The following is a 17500-nucleotide window of genomic DNA, read 5'->3' as shown; positions in this document are numbered from 1 at the left end:
ACAGTCGCAAGATCTGTAAAACTACTGACTGAAATGCACCCCAAACCCAGACAGAGCGTGTTTTATAGATGTCTGTAGATACTCAATTACAAACCGAAAACTTCACATCGGAATTTATCAATCCATGAGACCTACATTTCTTGTGTAATTTGGCCTGAGCCTTTACTTGCTTCCTTCCTTAAGAATGGAAATAGCAACCCTTCCACTGAGACCATTTCTGATGAGGCATCAGTGAAGAGTAAATGGATCATCTGAAGGGTCAGATAAACCCTCTGGTCCTGTATCAGGTCTTTTTGCATTTGGAGTTTTTCCTCTTTCTTAACAACATGACTTTCAGATACTGTTAATCTGCTATAGATGGATTGATTTAAGCCTGACACTTGTCCAATCACCTCAGTTTTTCTTAAGAACAGACTGAACTCAAAGCCAAGACAAGCCAAGTTTTCAAGTAATAGTTCTTTGGGAGTTCTTTTTTTATACCTCATATTCTTTCATTTGTGGCAGTTAAAGAAACATGAACCAGTTTGTGTTTTGTTTTTTTCTTTGACAGACTGCTTACAACAAAAAAAATAGAGTTGTTTTGTGTGGAGACACAACACTGGTTCATCTCTTCAGTTAATTGCTTGAATGGCTCATAGATCAGTGACGTAGCCATCATTAAAACTGCTAAATGTTATATCAAAACATTGAAAATCATGCGTGTGGCTGCTTAAATATTTTGCAGCAATTTCTGTGACCAACCTCGAGAAAAGTTAGTTTTGCTTTTGAGGGTTTTTTCCCCCAACCGTTAATGTTCAGTTGCAGTCTTCAATGTATGATGGGAAAATCCAGATTAACACACAGAGATTAGAGGTTGCCTGGAAAGACCCTAGCACATCAAAGAGGAGCTCCAGACTGCCTCTGTGGGGCAAACCAGCCAGTAATGACTTCATCTCCATCCGGCTCGCCACCATGTACAACTCTTACCATTACAACAAGATGGAGTGTTACATAAAAAGAGAGGTTCTGTTTTAATTAACATCAATATTCATGTAACGGCCATAAAGCCAGCCCACATTCCATTTCAAGCTCTTAACGTTAATGCATATTTTAATACATTATCATTGCCACCATCATAATTCTTATTATGATAACTGTAATAATTAGATTTATGGCAGAATTATGGTTTTCTTCCCCGAAGGCACATATTTTGTAGCAAACCCAATTTTTCCCGAGTGTATAACGCTCTCAGTGCTTCCCCTTCAAAATACTGAGCAGACACTGATAAAGATAAACACACAAACACCCTAGTGTGTCTGCTGCTGTGCCTGTAAAACACTCAATCTGAATTGCATATCCGCCTTGCCACCGAGCTTGTCATAAGCTGTATTAAGAAAAATGGTCACACGGTTTGACATAAATTGGAAAATGACATTTGGAAAATGGGCACTGCTGTGGAAATTAGAGATATTAAAATTATAAATCAGTGTCTGGAAGTACAGAGGGGTGTGGTGGCTTGCTTTTTCCCTTTTTCAGTCTGGCTTTCTCTCTGTCTTCATCTTTTGCTCTATTTCTCTCTCTTTTTTCCTTCTATCGCACACTTTGTCTTTTGCACTTTCTCTGGAGGCAGTGTAGGGTCAGAGCCCAGAAGTAAAAGTGGTTTTAAATGCAGCCACACACGAGGCTACACCGCAGGGACAATCCCACCCTCTCATCTGGCTCTAAAAGTGGAGGATATTGTGTGTGTGTATTTGTGTGTGATGCATTTGTCTGTCTGTTGGAGCCATATCTCATCAGTTTATTGCTCGGCTCTTTTGCTGTAACCTGCTAATGGATCATCTCTGAGGTGTGATATGTATTATGCAAAAGTTAGGTGTGCTGACACCTTTAAAAACAGACAGCTTCAATTCCCCGCACGCCTCACCTCTGCTCTCTCTCTCCTGTCTGTGTTGTTGTGCAGAAGGAGGCAAAAGAGGCAGAACAAAGACAAGATTTCTGAGCTACAGGTGGAGCTAGACGGGCCAAAGATACTGCTGGAGGATGAGAGGCAAGTGGTGCAAAGAAAGGTCGCTGGCCCTCCTATTGACCGAAAGCACACTCATATGTGAATACACATACACTCGCGTGACTGTTTTCCTCAGTAGAAGGCAAAGGCTTTGCCACTATGTACAAGTGCTCATGTGTACCTTTACCCTCAGCTAATCATTTCTTTTGGTTGATCTTTAATAGGAAAGCTAGAAAAAGGCTAGGAGTGCTATGGACCTTCAAGCCTTAACCCAAAGACCTCCTCCTTTTGAGAACATAATAGTATTTCTGCTTTAAGAGGAACTGCAGCTGTGTCACCTATAAGCCAGTGGTCGGAGGCTCTTTTCATCAGTGGTACATTCAGAAACATTTAAGCTTTGCATCCTTGAAGGTCAGATGTTGCATTCAGACTTACATTATTGGACTTTGGTCTAAAATAATCTCCGCTGTCAAGGATGTGAAAGATAGGAAGTCGCCCATTTAACAGCAAACTATTCTTCAGACCTCAATTATGTTTCGCCAACAACATCTGACAGGGTGCTTCACTCCTTCCAGCATGAAATTTAACTTGATTTGAAATGTCAGGTCAGTATTATATATTCTCTCGTGTTAAAACTCTGTGTCTGCGGTCAGCCCAGCCTTATTTTCCTAAAACAGTAGGCTCTTTAATGTCAGGAATGAACTGGTGGCTAATGTTCATTAGCCCCTGGCTGCTCTGTATTACAGAGATGGACATATTTGCGCTGAGCTTTATCTCAGCACTCCATCCTCCACACCCAGCTTGTCTGGACTCTCCCACCACACAGCACAGTGTCATTGTGAATATTTTAGCACTTTATTTGCTTTGAATTTTGTTTGCACTCTTGATCCTATTATTAAAATATTAAAAAGAGGGCACTGTTGAGGATGTCAAGTTGTGAGAAGAGGCACTTGATTTCTGTGGGGTAAGGTGCCTTTCACTCTTGATAAGAGGAGAGAGCATGTTCGAAGGAATGGTGTCCCTGCCTTGACACTTGTTAAATGCAGAAAAACCTTGGTAACAAATGAATTGTTGAAAAGGCTCAAAGTATGCCACTAGGTTCTGATAATGATGAGCCTCGATCTCTGACATAATAAAATAAATTAATAGAAAATTTGCATATATCTTTTGGTGTGTTTGACCCAGTTTTGTGTCAAATGCTTGTCTGGCCCTTAGATTACAAACAAGGTTCAAGATTCAAGGTTCTTTATTTGTCACATGCATAGTTATACAAGTATAACACACAGTGAAATGTAACAAACATTAAGAAACACCTGTGCACAGACACACACTGAATGACTCTGTGACTCTGATACTTCCAAAGAAGTCGGTTTCTGGAGTCGGAGGTGACTGATCTTGCCAAGAGCTTTACTCTCAAGTCACCTCTGTAGGTTTTAACATCAATAGAGGAACTTTTCAGGAATTTCACCTTTGTTTTTTTGGCATGATTGAGGTAAAAAAAAACAAAACAACCCTAAATGGCCTTAATCGTCCCTATTAAGAAAAGTGAGCTAGATCTGAGCTGACCTTACAAAGGTGATGATAAGTAGGATTGTCTGTTATGTATTGGAAATGAATGAAGGCTTATTACATATCTAACTGTGATAGCACCGCTAAGGGCAGGAATGGTGTAGGAGTTCTTCAGGCCCCACGCTAGATCACCACATGTGAAGTGCATAACTGGAGGCAAGTGTTGAGCCCTGAGATGATGTGTTTTTACAACACAGTCTTGCCGTGCTTTGGGATGGCAATAAAGCACGGCCTTCAAAGCACAGCCAAGCGCCACTTACTGCTGAGTGCTTCTCTGGTGGTTGGACGAGATTACTCTCAAAACAAAGTGCGGACAGGTTGATTAATAGAAGGGTCTGCAGAGGTGTGTGCCGTAGTATATTTTCACACCCAGCAAACGCTCGTTCATTTCATTCGCACGGACTTTTATGGGCTGATCCTGTCACTGTGTGAGTTTGTCACTTCATAACCCTCCGCCCCCCCTCTCTGACTGTCTTTTAGTGAAAACTTATCAGACCTGTTACAGACGTGTTGTTTTAATGTCGCGGCAGCACACTGTGACGTGAGGGCAGCACAGTTCACAGACTGTGGACGTCTGTATACAGATTTCGGCTCGAGACACCACCCAACAGCCGCATTGTTATTGCTTCATGTTTTCAGGTTTTTTAGCCCAACTTGCTAGAGTGTGAAAGATGATTATGAACTAAATACGAAGGAAGCTGCAGGATTAAAAAAACATCTCTTGCATTGACTTGTGTCTGCAAGAGCCTTGTGACCCCTGACTGTAGGACATGTTAGTGACAGAGATGAAGACTGTGAGAGAAAGAGACAAAAAGGAGATAACAACAGGGCAGAACCTTCAGTCTGGATGAGATGGGTATTGTGGTAATGCAATAACGATGAGCAGACTCAGGGTGATTGCAGTCGTGGGGTGGAGGGAGGAGAGCTTGTGGCAGCGTGCCGTGCGGTCACCCCTTCATCACATCAGATCACAGGGTTGTAATTAACTTCAGCAACGCTTCAGCCTGCAATCAGCAGAACCATGGAGAAAATTAGATTTTTTTTTTTCCCCCTCCGTGGCATTCAAAAGTGTGGTGTTAAAATGCATATTAGCCCTGTGTTTTTAATTAACAGTTTGTGCTTAGGAAGCATGTTAACAGTATCCCTTAATGAGCTTTATAGAAACGAGCCACACAGAGGACAAAGGCCATCCTCCCAACGTGTTTGCTGATGTGCTGTTCTTTATTCTAACGCATTAAGATTGGTAATCTTTGTTTAAATCCTCATTCAAGACCGCTTTCATGTGATTTGCACCTTTGCCACTTTTTCTGTTGAGTAGGACATTAGCAGAATGAGCCAGAATTGATCTGGACTTAGTTTACTGAGTGCATTAGTTGGACACTAACTATTCACTTAGTTTATATCCTGACATTATTCGCTATTTATTTATTTATATTTTTTTATGTACACATGAAACTGCTTGTAACTTTGACAAACTTAACAGAGTTATTAGGAAACTCTGGACATACCCATATGAAATATATAGCAAAAAAGGTAATCGCAAGGTCAGCTGACTTGTTTTTTCCTTGTGCTCGAAGGCCACAAGTTGCATCCATGGGCTTCCTAAAGCAGTTAAGTGTAGCTTGCTGTAAGATATTTCTGTCAGACTGATATTTCCAGGGTCTCCAAAAAACGCCGCCAAAACTGGTGTTTATTATCTCACAGTAGTTTTGCGCCATCTGACTTTCTTTCAAAAAAGTGATTAATCGCCTTTGTGCCAACAACAACACGGTGGTTTTAAGCCAAATATTTTTATTCATAATCCAGGACTTTGCTACAACCTGTGTCACGCTGCTGCGACTCTGTGTTTTGAATGATTTATCATTCTATAACCCTTGCCTCAGTCTGTTCTTATTACCAGACCTGCTTATGGCATCTGTGCATTGGGTTCTCATTCCATATCTCACATCGGCTTTTTATAGCACGCACAGATTTGTTGTGCTCCCCGGTGAGTGAGTGTGGCGCTGCTTGGATTTAGTCGGAAATGCCTTTACAAACGAGGCTTTTTCCAACCAAGAATAGAACCATTACTCTAGAAATCACCATGATTCAGTTCAGATCCTCTGATGCAATGTTGCTCACGGAATTGAATTCACATATAAATCAATTCTGTGTTGTTCTAGACGATCTCTGTCAGTAACTGAAAATGGCTTCTGTTTTTTTTTAATGTCCAAATATTTCAATAAGTGTTCAGGATTAGAATTCACCTTGTCACCATTTATGTTGGAATATTTTGAATTTTTTCCCTCTTTCTTAGTACTTGGAAGAATCCTTTTATTTCTTTCGACAGCTTTCTGAAATCTTGGAGAACCTATCAACGGCTGCCAGTTTTTATTTATTTATTTCTGTATTCCAGCCTGCAGCTGATTGGTCAGTTATTTGTTTTCCACAGTGTCCTTGTGTGTTATAAATGGGACCGGCCTGTCACTTCAATGCTGAGAAGATGTTTTGAGTTCCATGAAAGATTTTTATTTATATAATTTTGCTTAAAGCAGAGCGGTGAATAATGCATCTCAACCTGCTACATGTACTGTTTTTATCATTAGCATGCAGCCCAAGTTATCTCCGGAATACTTATGAGTACTGGTGAAATGTTTGTGATGTTATTTATTTATGTTGCTCCTTTCAATTATTCATTTGTTTATTTATTCATGGAAGAACTAACTGAAATTGGAAAATTCATTTTTGCTGAAGGGCACTTGGCCCCACTCTATCCCTGCCCTACACAAAGGGAAAGGAGGGGCTTGCACATCAGGCTTGTTAGTAATTGCTTTATGTGGTGTTTCCTTGGACTCAACAGAGGAAGTCATTTTCATGCAAGCAGACAGAAAAAGACAGAAAGGAAGTGAGACAAGTAGGTGGAAGCTAAAAGATGAAAAGAGCGTCAGAAACACAAGAGAAGGAGAACGTTTTTTTCCCCAAACGGAGCTTGTTCAGACAGCTGAGGTAATGTAACATACACAGTGATAGGTGAAGAAATCACATTTCATGAACACCCTGACAAGACTCCACAGGTTGGATACGAGTCTGAGGTTCAGATAGAGAAAGAACATAATAGGCCGTGTTTGCCTTTGGTTGTATTCGTGCCTTCACGCTCTCCTGGCCTCTCAGTATTATTGTGTGCTCACTGTGTTTTCTTTAATTATATGGAGTGGGATTTTGTTCAATTTCACAGTTGCACAAACATGCAGCAATTATTCCTGATAAGTGATAACGAATCACTGAACATTAAATAAGTGTGTTCTTGTGTGCGGGCAAGCAGGCACGCATGTTTGTGCCTCTGCACCACGGACTTGAGCTCCATGTCACAAACTGCTCATGGACATAGAATTCCAATTAGCGTTAAATATAACAAGAGCAACTGTTCTGCATGGGTGTGTCACTGAGCATCCATAATCCCATCCATAATCATATTCACTGATCACTTGTTTGTTTTGGCAGCACTGTGGCCTTGAGTCATTTGTTTGTGTGTTTGGATGGCAGTGCAGACAGTGTAGTAGGAGTTTTCACTGAACATGTTAATCCTGCAAATGGGAACTGGACAGAAACTGGAGAAGCTCCACCAGGAAAGGTATTGTAGTCTCTTTCTGGTAAAACTTAATATGACCTTCTTGGTCTTTAGTGTAACAGGTGGTTTATATCTTGTTACATTCATTGTAGACTTGGACAGTGATACACCTACCTCCTCCAGACTTGACTTGATACCATATCATGGGTTAACAATGGTGGAAGCAGTGTTATGACATTAACATGTCTGTGTTTCTCATATATTCCTGAAAGCTTGAAAAAAGAAGGCAACTTAGCTACTTCACGCTTGTGAAAACATTTCACCTCTAATCCAAGAGGCTTCTTCAGTTCTAAAAAAATTGTTGGAGAGTCCCAGGTATTTCACCTGTAGTGAAGGTTGTCCCATTTGGAGTTGGTCCTGAGGGGTGTTGCCTCACTGTTGATCAGTGAGTCATCACATAAGCCCTGGTGTGAAAAAAGGTGTAGGGCTTTACCATCACCGGGGGTTAAGGGTGAAACCACTGTGAGACCTCGCCTCAACCTAGCACGGGACCTATTCAGTCACCTGAGGCAAGGTGTGAGCGGGAGCTGAAGTGCCTGGGAAGGGATCTCGAAGCTCTTCTATGTTGCGCTGTGTGTTTGAGGAGTGGCTGTTTGGTTTCTCCCATATACAAATCTGAACACTCCTCACTTCCCTGCACGGCATATGCAGTTGTTTGATGGGAAGTGAAACATTTTCACAAACCTAAAGAAGTAAAGTTGCCTTCTTTTTTTCAAGCTCTCAATATTAGAATGTACGGTTGGCTATAGAAGCACATCACTGGTGTTTATTGATGATGTGAGGAATTCTGAAGTGTACAGGGCTATGCTGTCTCCTCTGATTCAGCCAAGTCCCGAAAAAACTGACTATACGGAGCTTTAGCGTGCAAATGGATAATGACACAAAAGCATTTCTCAGCAATAGAGTGTTTTTTGTTATTAAATATAAAGCGTAGGGCAGAGAAAAAAACCAAGCACGAATTAAAGGCAGCTGCAGTAAAGGCCTAGCAGAGCGAAAGAGGAAATGCACAGTTTGGTGACTTTCATGGGCTCTAGACTTCAGGGAGTTGTTGATTGCCAAAAGATTTCACCCAAAAGCATATTTAAAAATCACGTTACTTTGTCTAATTATTTTTGAACCTCTGAAAATGGAGGACTGTCTAAAAACAGCTGCAAACAGTTAACACAATATTTTGTTAAAACTGAAACTTTTGTGTTAAATCACATCTTGATAGGTTGATTGGAAACTCTACGCCTTGGCACAGAAGCATAGCATTCGTTGTGACGCAGCGTAATTAGAAATACAAAATATTGCATTGTCGGTGTACAGCGTACAACTTTCCATTTTCATTTTATTATGGTCAAAGAAAGTCAATACAAGTATGTGAAAATGTGAAAAAAACAGACTGTTGTTTTTAAAGTTTTATTCCAACAACACATACATATGTGGAATAATTAAACTATGGAATTACATTGTCTTTTTCATTCTTATTCTCACAGTTTTTGATAGTTTCATACACATTTTTGTAACACTTTCTTTATTACACTTCAACCACCTGAAAGAAATGCTGATTGTAAAAAAGTAAAAGTAAAAAATTGTCCTGTAGAGAAATACATTGAGTTAAAAGATGGTGAAATTATCTTAATTGTCTAAATAATTATGTGTGTGTATGGACAATTCACCATCTTTGGGTGTACATACACATATGATCCACTGTTAGTGTGAAAAGTATAGCCAGATACTAACAATTCTTTTCAAATGACCAAATGTAGAAAAAATGTGACATCTAGCCAAGGCAAGATTTACCATATGGCCTTAGTGTAATGATTAGTGTTAAGGATGCAGAAGGAGTGGATGGCACGAGGCTGGTCGGGTGTGTCACAGTCTTTTCTCCAAGGTGTCAGCAAACTAACTACAACCACGGAATGACAATTTGTATCATTTAATTAGAGCACGGTTCTTTTAGCACAGTCCATTTATTTTAATAATGTTTATACACCTTGATTGTTTCACAATATAGTTTTTTTTTAATTAGCTCGGATTGATTGAATTGCATTGATTCAGTATCCTTATTAAAATAACCCCCTGCCGCTCTCCTTCCTTGTTTTTCATAATTAATGGTATGACACGGGGCTTTGACAGCGCTGCATATTTTTATAATCAAGAATTATTTATTGTGGTGGCTGTCAAACACCAACACTCTGACAGGCATTTTAAGAGTTTGCAGAGGTGTGGCGGTGCCGTGCGTGGTCACAGAAGTAAACAACAGTGACATAAACCGCCAGAAGATGAGGAATTAAGCTCATGACACGTGTTTTCTTTTGTCTGAGCTCAGATTAAACCTACGCTCACCACCTCACCTATTCATCTGGCCCTCACCTTGGCTGATAGGCCAGCTGCATGTTAAATACAGGCCTGCACACATGCAGACACACGAGTGCATACGTGTGCCTGCTTGTATGAGATCTCATTCCAAACCCTGGGCTCTTTTTAATTTTGATTGATGACTCTGTTTATCTTTGAACCCCCCCTTTCCCTTCACTAGCTCGTCAGCAGCCTTACTCCATCCACATTTTAGACCCTCTACTCATCACACCCCTAGTATGAAAATGATATTAGAAACAAAATGAGATTTGAAATTTTGTGTTAGACAAGCAGCTTGATGAAAGAGTTTCATAGCCAGGCTTAATCCATGGAAATTTTATGCTAATAATACTGCCGGCCAAGCAATCTAGTTGAAAATTAATCAGGGGGCTGGATAGAGGAGAGGAGAGGAGAGGAGAAGAGGTTGCTCCACATAAACACCCCCTCCTCCTCACCCTCATTCCCTCTCTCCACCTCTGAATCTCATCAGAAATAGCCATGGGGTGTTGTCTTTGTGATGAGGTAGGGAGAGAAATAGGGAGTCAGAAAATTACACTGCAGCTTAGTACTGATTGATGCAGTAATGTTTGCAGTAATGTATGCAGCCATGCAGCGAGCCACCTTATTATGGATTAGACCTCTTCCCTTTTCCAGCAGTTGCGTCCTGCATTACAGAGGACACGCACACAGCTTTAGAAACACCTTCATACACACACACCTCTCTTTAGCCGCATCTGTTCTGCTTTTATTATTCTGTTTATCCTGTTCAGCCCACGGTGGTGACTTTTTTTTTTGCATGTATCATTTTCTTTGTGTGTCTAAACGGTGATTCAGCCTCACTCCGTTTGTTCTTTCCCCTGTCTCGTCGCACTTTCATGAACAAACATACACACATCTTCACTCGTTGCCTCCCTGTATTTATTCCTCTTTCTCGCTAAACCCTAGGAGTCATCATTAGAGTGAGTCACTAATGAAGTCATTATCAAATTTCGCCTGTTTAAAACAACACAATTAGTACCAACGCCTTAATGATGTTTGCAAGTTAAATGCAAACTAATCGCTTCCCCCCCCCCCCCCCCATTTCTCTGTCTCATTTCCTCTCTCCTGGCTTGCTGCTCAGTTGGAATAAAGAGAGTAAATGAATCACTGAAGTGTTTCATGGATGTGGGTGTGTTTGTGGGCGCATTTTTTCTCGACCGTGTTACAAGTCTGTGTGATTTATTATTTTTACCCCGAGAGACATCTGTTACACCATTCCTTATTTTTGTAATGCATCATCAGCCAGAGGAAAAACAATATTATCCAGTCTGGGATATTGTACTCTGGAGTCTAATAATCTAATGTACACTAGAGCCGGTGTCATTAAAGTGGCAACGGAGCTGTAGGAAGATGGTAGGTACACATCTGTCTCTCTCTGAAACCCCACTGGTGCTTGCATTCTATCCCACCAGCTGCACCAGTGCAAAACACACACATACAGGAGTACGGCACACACTCACACATGCTGTCCCATAGGTTTTTCTGTTGGAGCTGTGATGATCCTACCAGCAGGAGGCAGAAAGGAGAAACACACAGTGAGCTACAAGCATCTTAGACACATTTCTGCAATAAGAAGCCCATGGTAGCTCTATTTATGTGTGGCAAGCACAGAGAAGCCCTTTTCCATGGTGCGTTCAAGGTGGGGCAGTTGCACCTACATCTGCTGGTCTGTGTGAAAGGTGAAGAGCTAGAATGGAGCAAAAATGTTGTTTCACTTTGGTACCAGCAGAGCCAACCTAGAGATAGATGCTGTGTTACGTCTCGATTCTGGCATGTCAGTGCGCCACCTGAAAGCACACGCTGGAGTGACAATGTGAACAAGCAAAGTCGTCTTAATGGTGGGGTGCGTTATAGTAGCGATCTCTCTGTGAATGGAACTGCAAAGACTAACCGATAGCTAGGTGACTGTTACAGGCAGATAAACAGACTGCAAGCCTTAAAGTTTCTGTTCGGCACAGAGTAATATGTGGCCCTGACAAACCTAAGGATAGACTTGTCTTTTTTCAGCAGCCTGTAAGCCAGTTAAAGTTGACCTCTGTGCCCCTCTCGCTCTCAGATAGAAAAGCCATATGCGGGCTCTAGAGAAAGACATGAGACACGGATGCTAAACAGTTCCCTGGAGCTCCAGAAGCTCTACAAGTGCCAGTCTTGCATGTGTGAAAGTATCCTTTTGTTCTCAAGGACCCAGTGATACACCATAATACCCAGAGTGCATCTGCAATGTGCCTCCAGGTATGAGATTAGCTTTCCGCTTTCATAAATGGCACATTGAACAATAAAAATAAGGAGTTAAAAATACTACCATTCCCAGTAAGTTACCAGTTGAATTCCTGTCTAAAAACAAAAGGTGGAATTCCAGGTGTTAAAAATTAGTGTTTAGACGTGATCTGGTCATTTCATGAATGCTTGTAATTTTGATAAAAAGGTTACTGCTCATTAATTGGGCTGATGGGAAGGAACGGTGTGTTTGTAAGCAACCGTATAATGAATAGAATCTGTGTGTAAAGGCAGATGTTTGAGGTGGCATTTGGCACCTTTCTGGAGATGATGCAGTTAGGTCTGTAACCACCTGGACAATTAGAAAATATTTGTAATTTTGCCTCTGCAGTGGATTTTAAATCAAATAATCAAGATGTGATTGAAGTACAGACTTTCAGCTTTATTTCAAAGGGTACAACAAAAGCATTGCATGAACATTTTGGGAATTACAGACATTTGTAAATGTATTAATCCATTTTCAGGAGCGCAAAAGTAATTGGACAAAAGAATATCAGTTTAATTAAAAGATTCTTTCTTAGATACAAATCATTTGAAGTCAGTGACTTCTCAAAGTCTGTAAGCCATGGACATCACCAAGTGTCCCTTAAAATCCCCTGCCACGCAGCCAACTTTGTTGCAGCTAACTTCAGTTGCTTCTCATTTTTGTAGGTCTGTATCATACTGACTTCAGAATTCACTTGCTACTTGTTTCAGCACATACATCATCAATAAACTCCATTGACCCAATCATAAATGGCTATGACATGACCTCCAGCAGGTTTGACAGATGTGGTAAGCTTTGGATCAGGGGCAGTTTTTCCCCTCATCCATTCTTTTCATATTGATATGACATCATCACAAAATTTAACTTACAGTACAGTGTTATTGTAATTTTAAGCATTTAGTTATATGCTGAGTATTGCAATAACATATTGAGATATATTCTGATGTCATCAGCTGCAAAGCATATCCCCAAAGGTGAGTTTTGTCTGTCTGTTTTATCCGAAAGGATGAAGTTCTCGGTCAGTTCCTCTCATTTCAGTCATTTTTATTGTTGCTAAAGGTTGCTAAGCAGTTTTCTTAACCATGGAAATAATTCTGTGATCAGCCGCTTTAGTTGTCTTCTGTGGTCTTTTATATCTTCATGTAACAGAGGGTATCTTCAGAGTATGGAAGATGCATGTATGGAGATGTATTACAGAAAGGCTTTGGGCTACAAAAAGTTTAAAACAATGTTTTTATAGGTGACAACTTAAACTGCATGCGCTGAAAATATATGAGAGATGGAGACTGAATATGCAACTGCAGGTTTTCTGTGCATACATTTGTATGCATCACTGGCTTTATCTACTGTAGGAGTATCTGCACATACACAAGCCTGTAGCGAGACAACGAGGAGGCATCATCTCAGAGCACGGATGGTCTAAAGTGGAATGTCATGCTGAGGGAGAAAGATGATTGATAAATAATGGGTGTTGGCACCCAGTAGAGACCAGTAGGAGAGAAGGTCGCGGTGGCTATAGGTCTAATCTGGAGCTCACATCCATCTGTGATTGAAGTGTGGAACTGCAGCTTCTCACATACTTACATTCACAGTCATTTTCTTCTAACCCACAAGCCTAATAAACAGACTCTTCTTGTAAGAAGAGTATCCAGATATCTCCGTCAAATGCAAGACCTTATTAAGAATACTGAAACATTGTTCCTTTGTTTTCATATGAATTACACCCAACACAGTTAAACAGTTGTTAAAATCTTCTTTTATATTTTGTTATCATCACAAGGAGTGCTGGATATACCTAGATGTACCTGTTTCAATTGCTTATTAACGCAGATACTTATCATATGGCTGCAACTCCGTGCATTTAGGCATATAGACATGGTCAACACTGAGCATCAGAATGGGAAAGAAAGATGATTTAAGTGATTTTAAACATTTGGTGTGGTTGTTGAAGCCAGACGGGCTGGGTATTACAGAAAGTACTCATCTGCTGGGATTTTCCCACACGACCATCTCTTGAGTTTAATGGTGTTGAAAAGAGAAAATAGCGAGTGAGCAGCACTTCTCTGGGGGAAAATGCCTTGTTGATGTCAGAGATAGGAGGAGAATGGCCAGGCTTCTTTGAGCTGTAGTAGTAACTCAAATAACCACTTGTCACAACTAAGGAATGCAGAAGGGCATCTATGAATGTCAAACCTTTAAATATTGTAGATGGGCTACAGCAGCGGAAGACCACACTGGGTGACACTCTTGTTAACTACAAACAAGAAACTGTGGCTACAATTTGAATGGGCTAACCAAAGTTGGTTAGAAGATTGGGTTGATAAGTTTCATTCTCTGCTGGGAGATTCAGGTGCTGGGTGAGACACTGGTGCAAACATGAAAGCATGGATCCATCCTGCCTTGTATCAACAGTTCAAGTTGTTTGTGGTCATGTAATGTTGTGGGAGATATTTGCTTGGCAAGACTTTAAGTCCTTTAGTACCAACTGAGTATAGTTTAAACCCCACAGCCTATCTGAGTATTGCTGCTGACCGTGTCTGTCCTTTTATTATCATCTACTCATCTTCTAATGGCTGCTTCCAGCAGGATAATGTGCCATGTCATAAAGCTCGAATCATCTCAAACTGATTTCATGAATATAACAATGCGTTCACTGTGCTACATTGCCCTTCATAGTCATCAGACCTCAGTGCAATATACCACCTTCGGTGTCCAATGGGAAATTTGCATCATGGATGCACTAAAGGCTGAGCAATGTTTCCAGTACCTAGTTGAATCTGTGCCGTGAGGATTAGGGCATATCTGAAAGCAAAAGTGGGTCCAGCCTGCTACCAGCAAGGTGTAACTAATGAAGTGGCCAGTGACTGTGTTTACCAATCTGACAAAGTTTGTATTATTGCAGTTATTGTCACTGTACCTCCTTTAACATATCCTCTGTACCATAGATGTAATATCTATATTGTGTCTGGTTTCCTTTTGTAGTATTCATATATTCAGAGTTCTTTTTAACAGTCCAGTTCTTTGTTTCTACTGAAAAGCATTTGAATGACTGGATAATTTTTATCATTTTTATACCGTTATCCAACACTTTTATTTTATTAGTATTACAATAACAAGGACTTAATGCTCTTCCATGCCAAATAAGGGTGGTTTGTGCCCATCACTGGGAAAGGCCCTCAGCATTTTAAGACCATGCCCACAGCAGTGACTAATTGTTTGTTGTGTCAGTGCTCGTCGTGCCCGTTTGCCTTTAATGGAGTGTAGTGTGGTGATCCATCAGGCTGTCGAGCAAGCCCCGTGTCAGTTGAAGTGGCTGTGTGTCAGTGGGGCGAGCGTACCGTGCAGATGTGATTTACTGCCCTGCTTGTTGCGCCGCCTTGCACCTCTGCTCATAGCCATGCAGTGCAGCCCATTCCTCTCCTCTTCTTCCCTTTCCTCTCCTCTCACCTCAGATTGATTACCAGCGCAACTGCCTCATGACACTCGCCATCCTCTGGCAACCTTTTAGTGCCATTTTATAGATGGTTAGCACACCTCATTTGGCTATTTATACATCTGTAAGTGGCCATGAAATATAGATTTGTCTTGATGGGTGTCAACATCGGAGCTGTGGAAGCAGAGCTCGGTGACACCTCGTTATTTTAATGGTGTGAGATGAAGGGGCCACACGACAGGAGTAATTTTAATACACGGGCTAAATGATACTGTTTTTATTTTTATTTAATGTTTGCGCTCATATTTTACTCTGAGCAAAAAGGCTCTTTTCTTGCAGTATTTAGTTAGCTAAGAGGTGTAACGATGATGAGCCTGGGAAGCAACCAAGGATAGAAAGGAGTATACACACACACACACACACACACACACACGTAAAAAAAATCTACATATATTCTATGTGAATCATGAGGTGGTTAACAGTAACATGATATGTGACCTGTCATACACACACAAGCACACACGTATTTCAGCCCATTCACAGGCAAGGTCTCATAGGTAATTAGGTGCTGGCACCCACTCAGTGTGATGTGATGGTTAATTGAATAGTTAACACATCAGAAGCAGGCCTGTGGAGATTGGAGGTGACACCTGTCAGAAAGCTGTTCTCTCCCTGCCCAGGACATTTCCTGCTCTGCCTGATACATATGTCATCTTTGTGGAAATACCAAATTAGGGGCAGGTAACTGAGTGAGTGCAGTTCAGCAGGTGTGGAGATAGCTTGGGGGTGGAAGAAGGAAGGCGCTCCTCTGCTCTGTCCTTCAAGAGAATTTGTAAAGCTCAGGGCACCTGTCCTCACTTCACCTCAGGCCATTTCCATGGTTATGTGACAGGAAAGTGACAGCTCCTTGTGTTTGTGTGTGTGTGTGCGTGCATGTGTACGCAGGGTCTCCCCCAGAGGTGTGCTCGAGGCATCCAGCAGTGGAGTACGCATCGTGCAAACGCAGGGCCACCTGAGTGGAAGTGTCCAGAGTCAGGTAAAGACAGCTGTCTGGCAGGTAGACTGACATTTGCCCCAAAAAAAGAGCTTCTTATCGAACTACTTTCTATCCTCAAAAATTGTAAAATTGTAAGAGGTTACATTTGCTCAGGCACGTTAAAGAGAAGGGGGATCGGCTGCAGGCAGAGGTCCTGTTAAGGGGCAGTGCAGTCAAATGGAGGTAACAGTTCTAGATGAGAGGGTTAGCACAAGGAGCAACAGCCTAACCAGTGAGGCAGGTACCAACTGGGCGCCTTACCTCCAAATGAATTGAGCAATTAACTCACACACATACACTCTGACACACTATACTCATTATGTCCTCTCACTTCCTCCGCAGGAGTGCAGTGGATGGAATGAGGGAGCTCATGGATCTGTTGAAGACAGTAGCGTTTCTATAGAAAAGAGCTGTGCATGCACAGTAGCAAAAGCAAAGAGGCATACAGCCTGATTGGGAGTACTCCATTGATGCAACACACAGTGGCACAACATATTCTACTGTCAACCCACTGAGGCTTACACAGAAGCTCAGACAAGACCCCTGCAAAGACCCAGGTCAGGAAAGGCAGTGCAGCTCATTTCTCTAACTGTTTGAGAAAATGTTGTCATATAGTTCCCAGTAGTTTGTGTGTCAAATCTGCAGTGGTCCAAGGCAGTATGCATATGTGTTTAGGTCAGTTGTGACACAGCACATTTCATGTTGTTCTAGAATCTTCTGTAACTTATTTATATCAATAACTTACTATCCTGTCTTAGTGGAGAGGTTTTTCTTTAAAATAAGCTATTAAACTCCCAAATAAAGTAATGACAAAGACATTGAAACAGAGAGGATGATTGATCATGTTAGAAGCTGGGGACTTGGGGATAAGGGAAGCGAATGACAGTGATAAGTTTTGTGTCCACTCAGCTTGTCTCCAACCCTGGTTTTAATATTTTGTGAGAAACATTCACCTGAGTGATGGCAGTTGCCCCAGCTGATCACTGGCATGGAAATGTCCCATGAGTTTCAGTTGGGGCCTTTTTTTAGGTAACGCATCTGTTGTATATACAAAATATGCCTATCCTCCCAATGCAATGGTGCACATGGAAAAAGAAATATATATGCAAATAAAGACACTGAAGCTGTGGTCAAACAGATATACTGAATTATTTCAAAAGGTAAATGCACCAGGTTGGGGGTCTGTTTAAAACAGGTCAGTGAATTTTTTGTAAAGACTTTGGGAA

The 17500-nt window shown here is 41.2% G+C and overlaps 1 protein-coding gene across 3 annotated transcripts in view; it reads left to right on the top strand.

Moving 5' to 3' along the window:
* LOC146525675 (uncharacterized) overlaps positions 1-17500 on the top strand; it is a 145606-nt gene that overhangs the window by 109536 nt on the left and 18570 nt on the right. For all 3 annotated transcript variants that reach the window (XM_085162972.1, XM_085162978.1, XM_085162985.1), the window contains one exon: positions 1940-16831. In XM_085162972.1, the coding sequence (XP_085019098.1) occupies positions 1940-2087 (148 nt within the window). In that variant the 3' untranslated portion in view covers positions 2088-16831. The remainder of the gene's footprint in view (positions 1-1939; positions 16832-17500) is intronic.

This window comes from Neolamprologus multifasciatus, chromosome 1, assembly GCF_963576455.1.
Source record: "Neolamprologus multifasciatus chromosome 1, fNeoMul1.2, whole genome shotgun sequence".
NCBI lineage: Eukaryota > Metazoa > Chordata > Actinopteri > Cichliformes > Cichlidae > Neolamprologus > Neolamprologus multifasciatus.
This window is presented reverse-complemented; position numbering and strand designations above follow the sequence as displayed.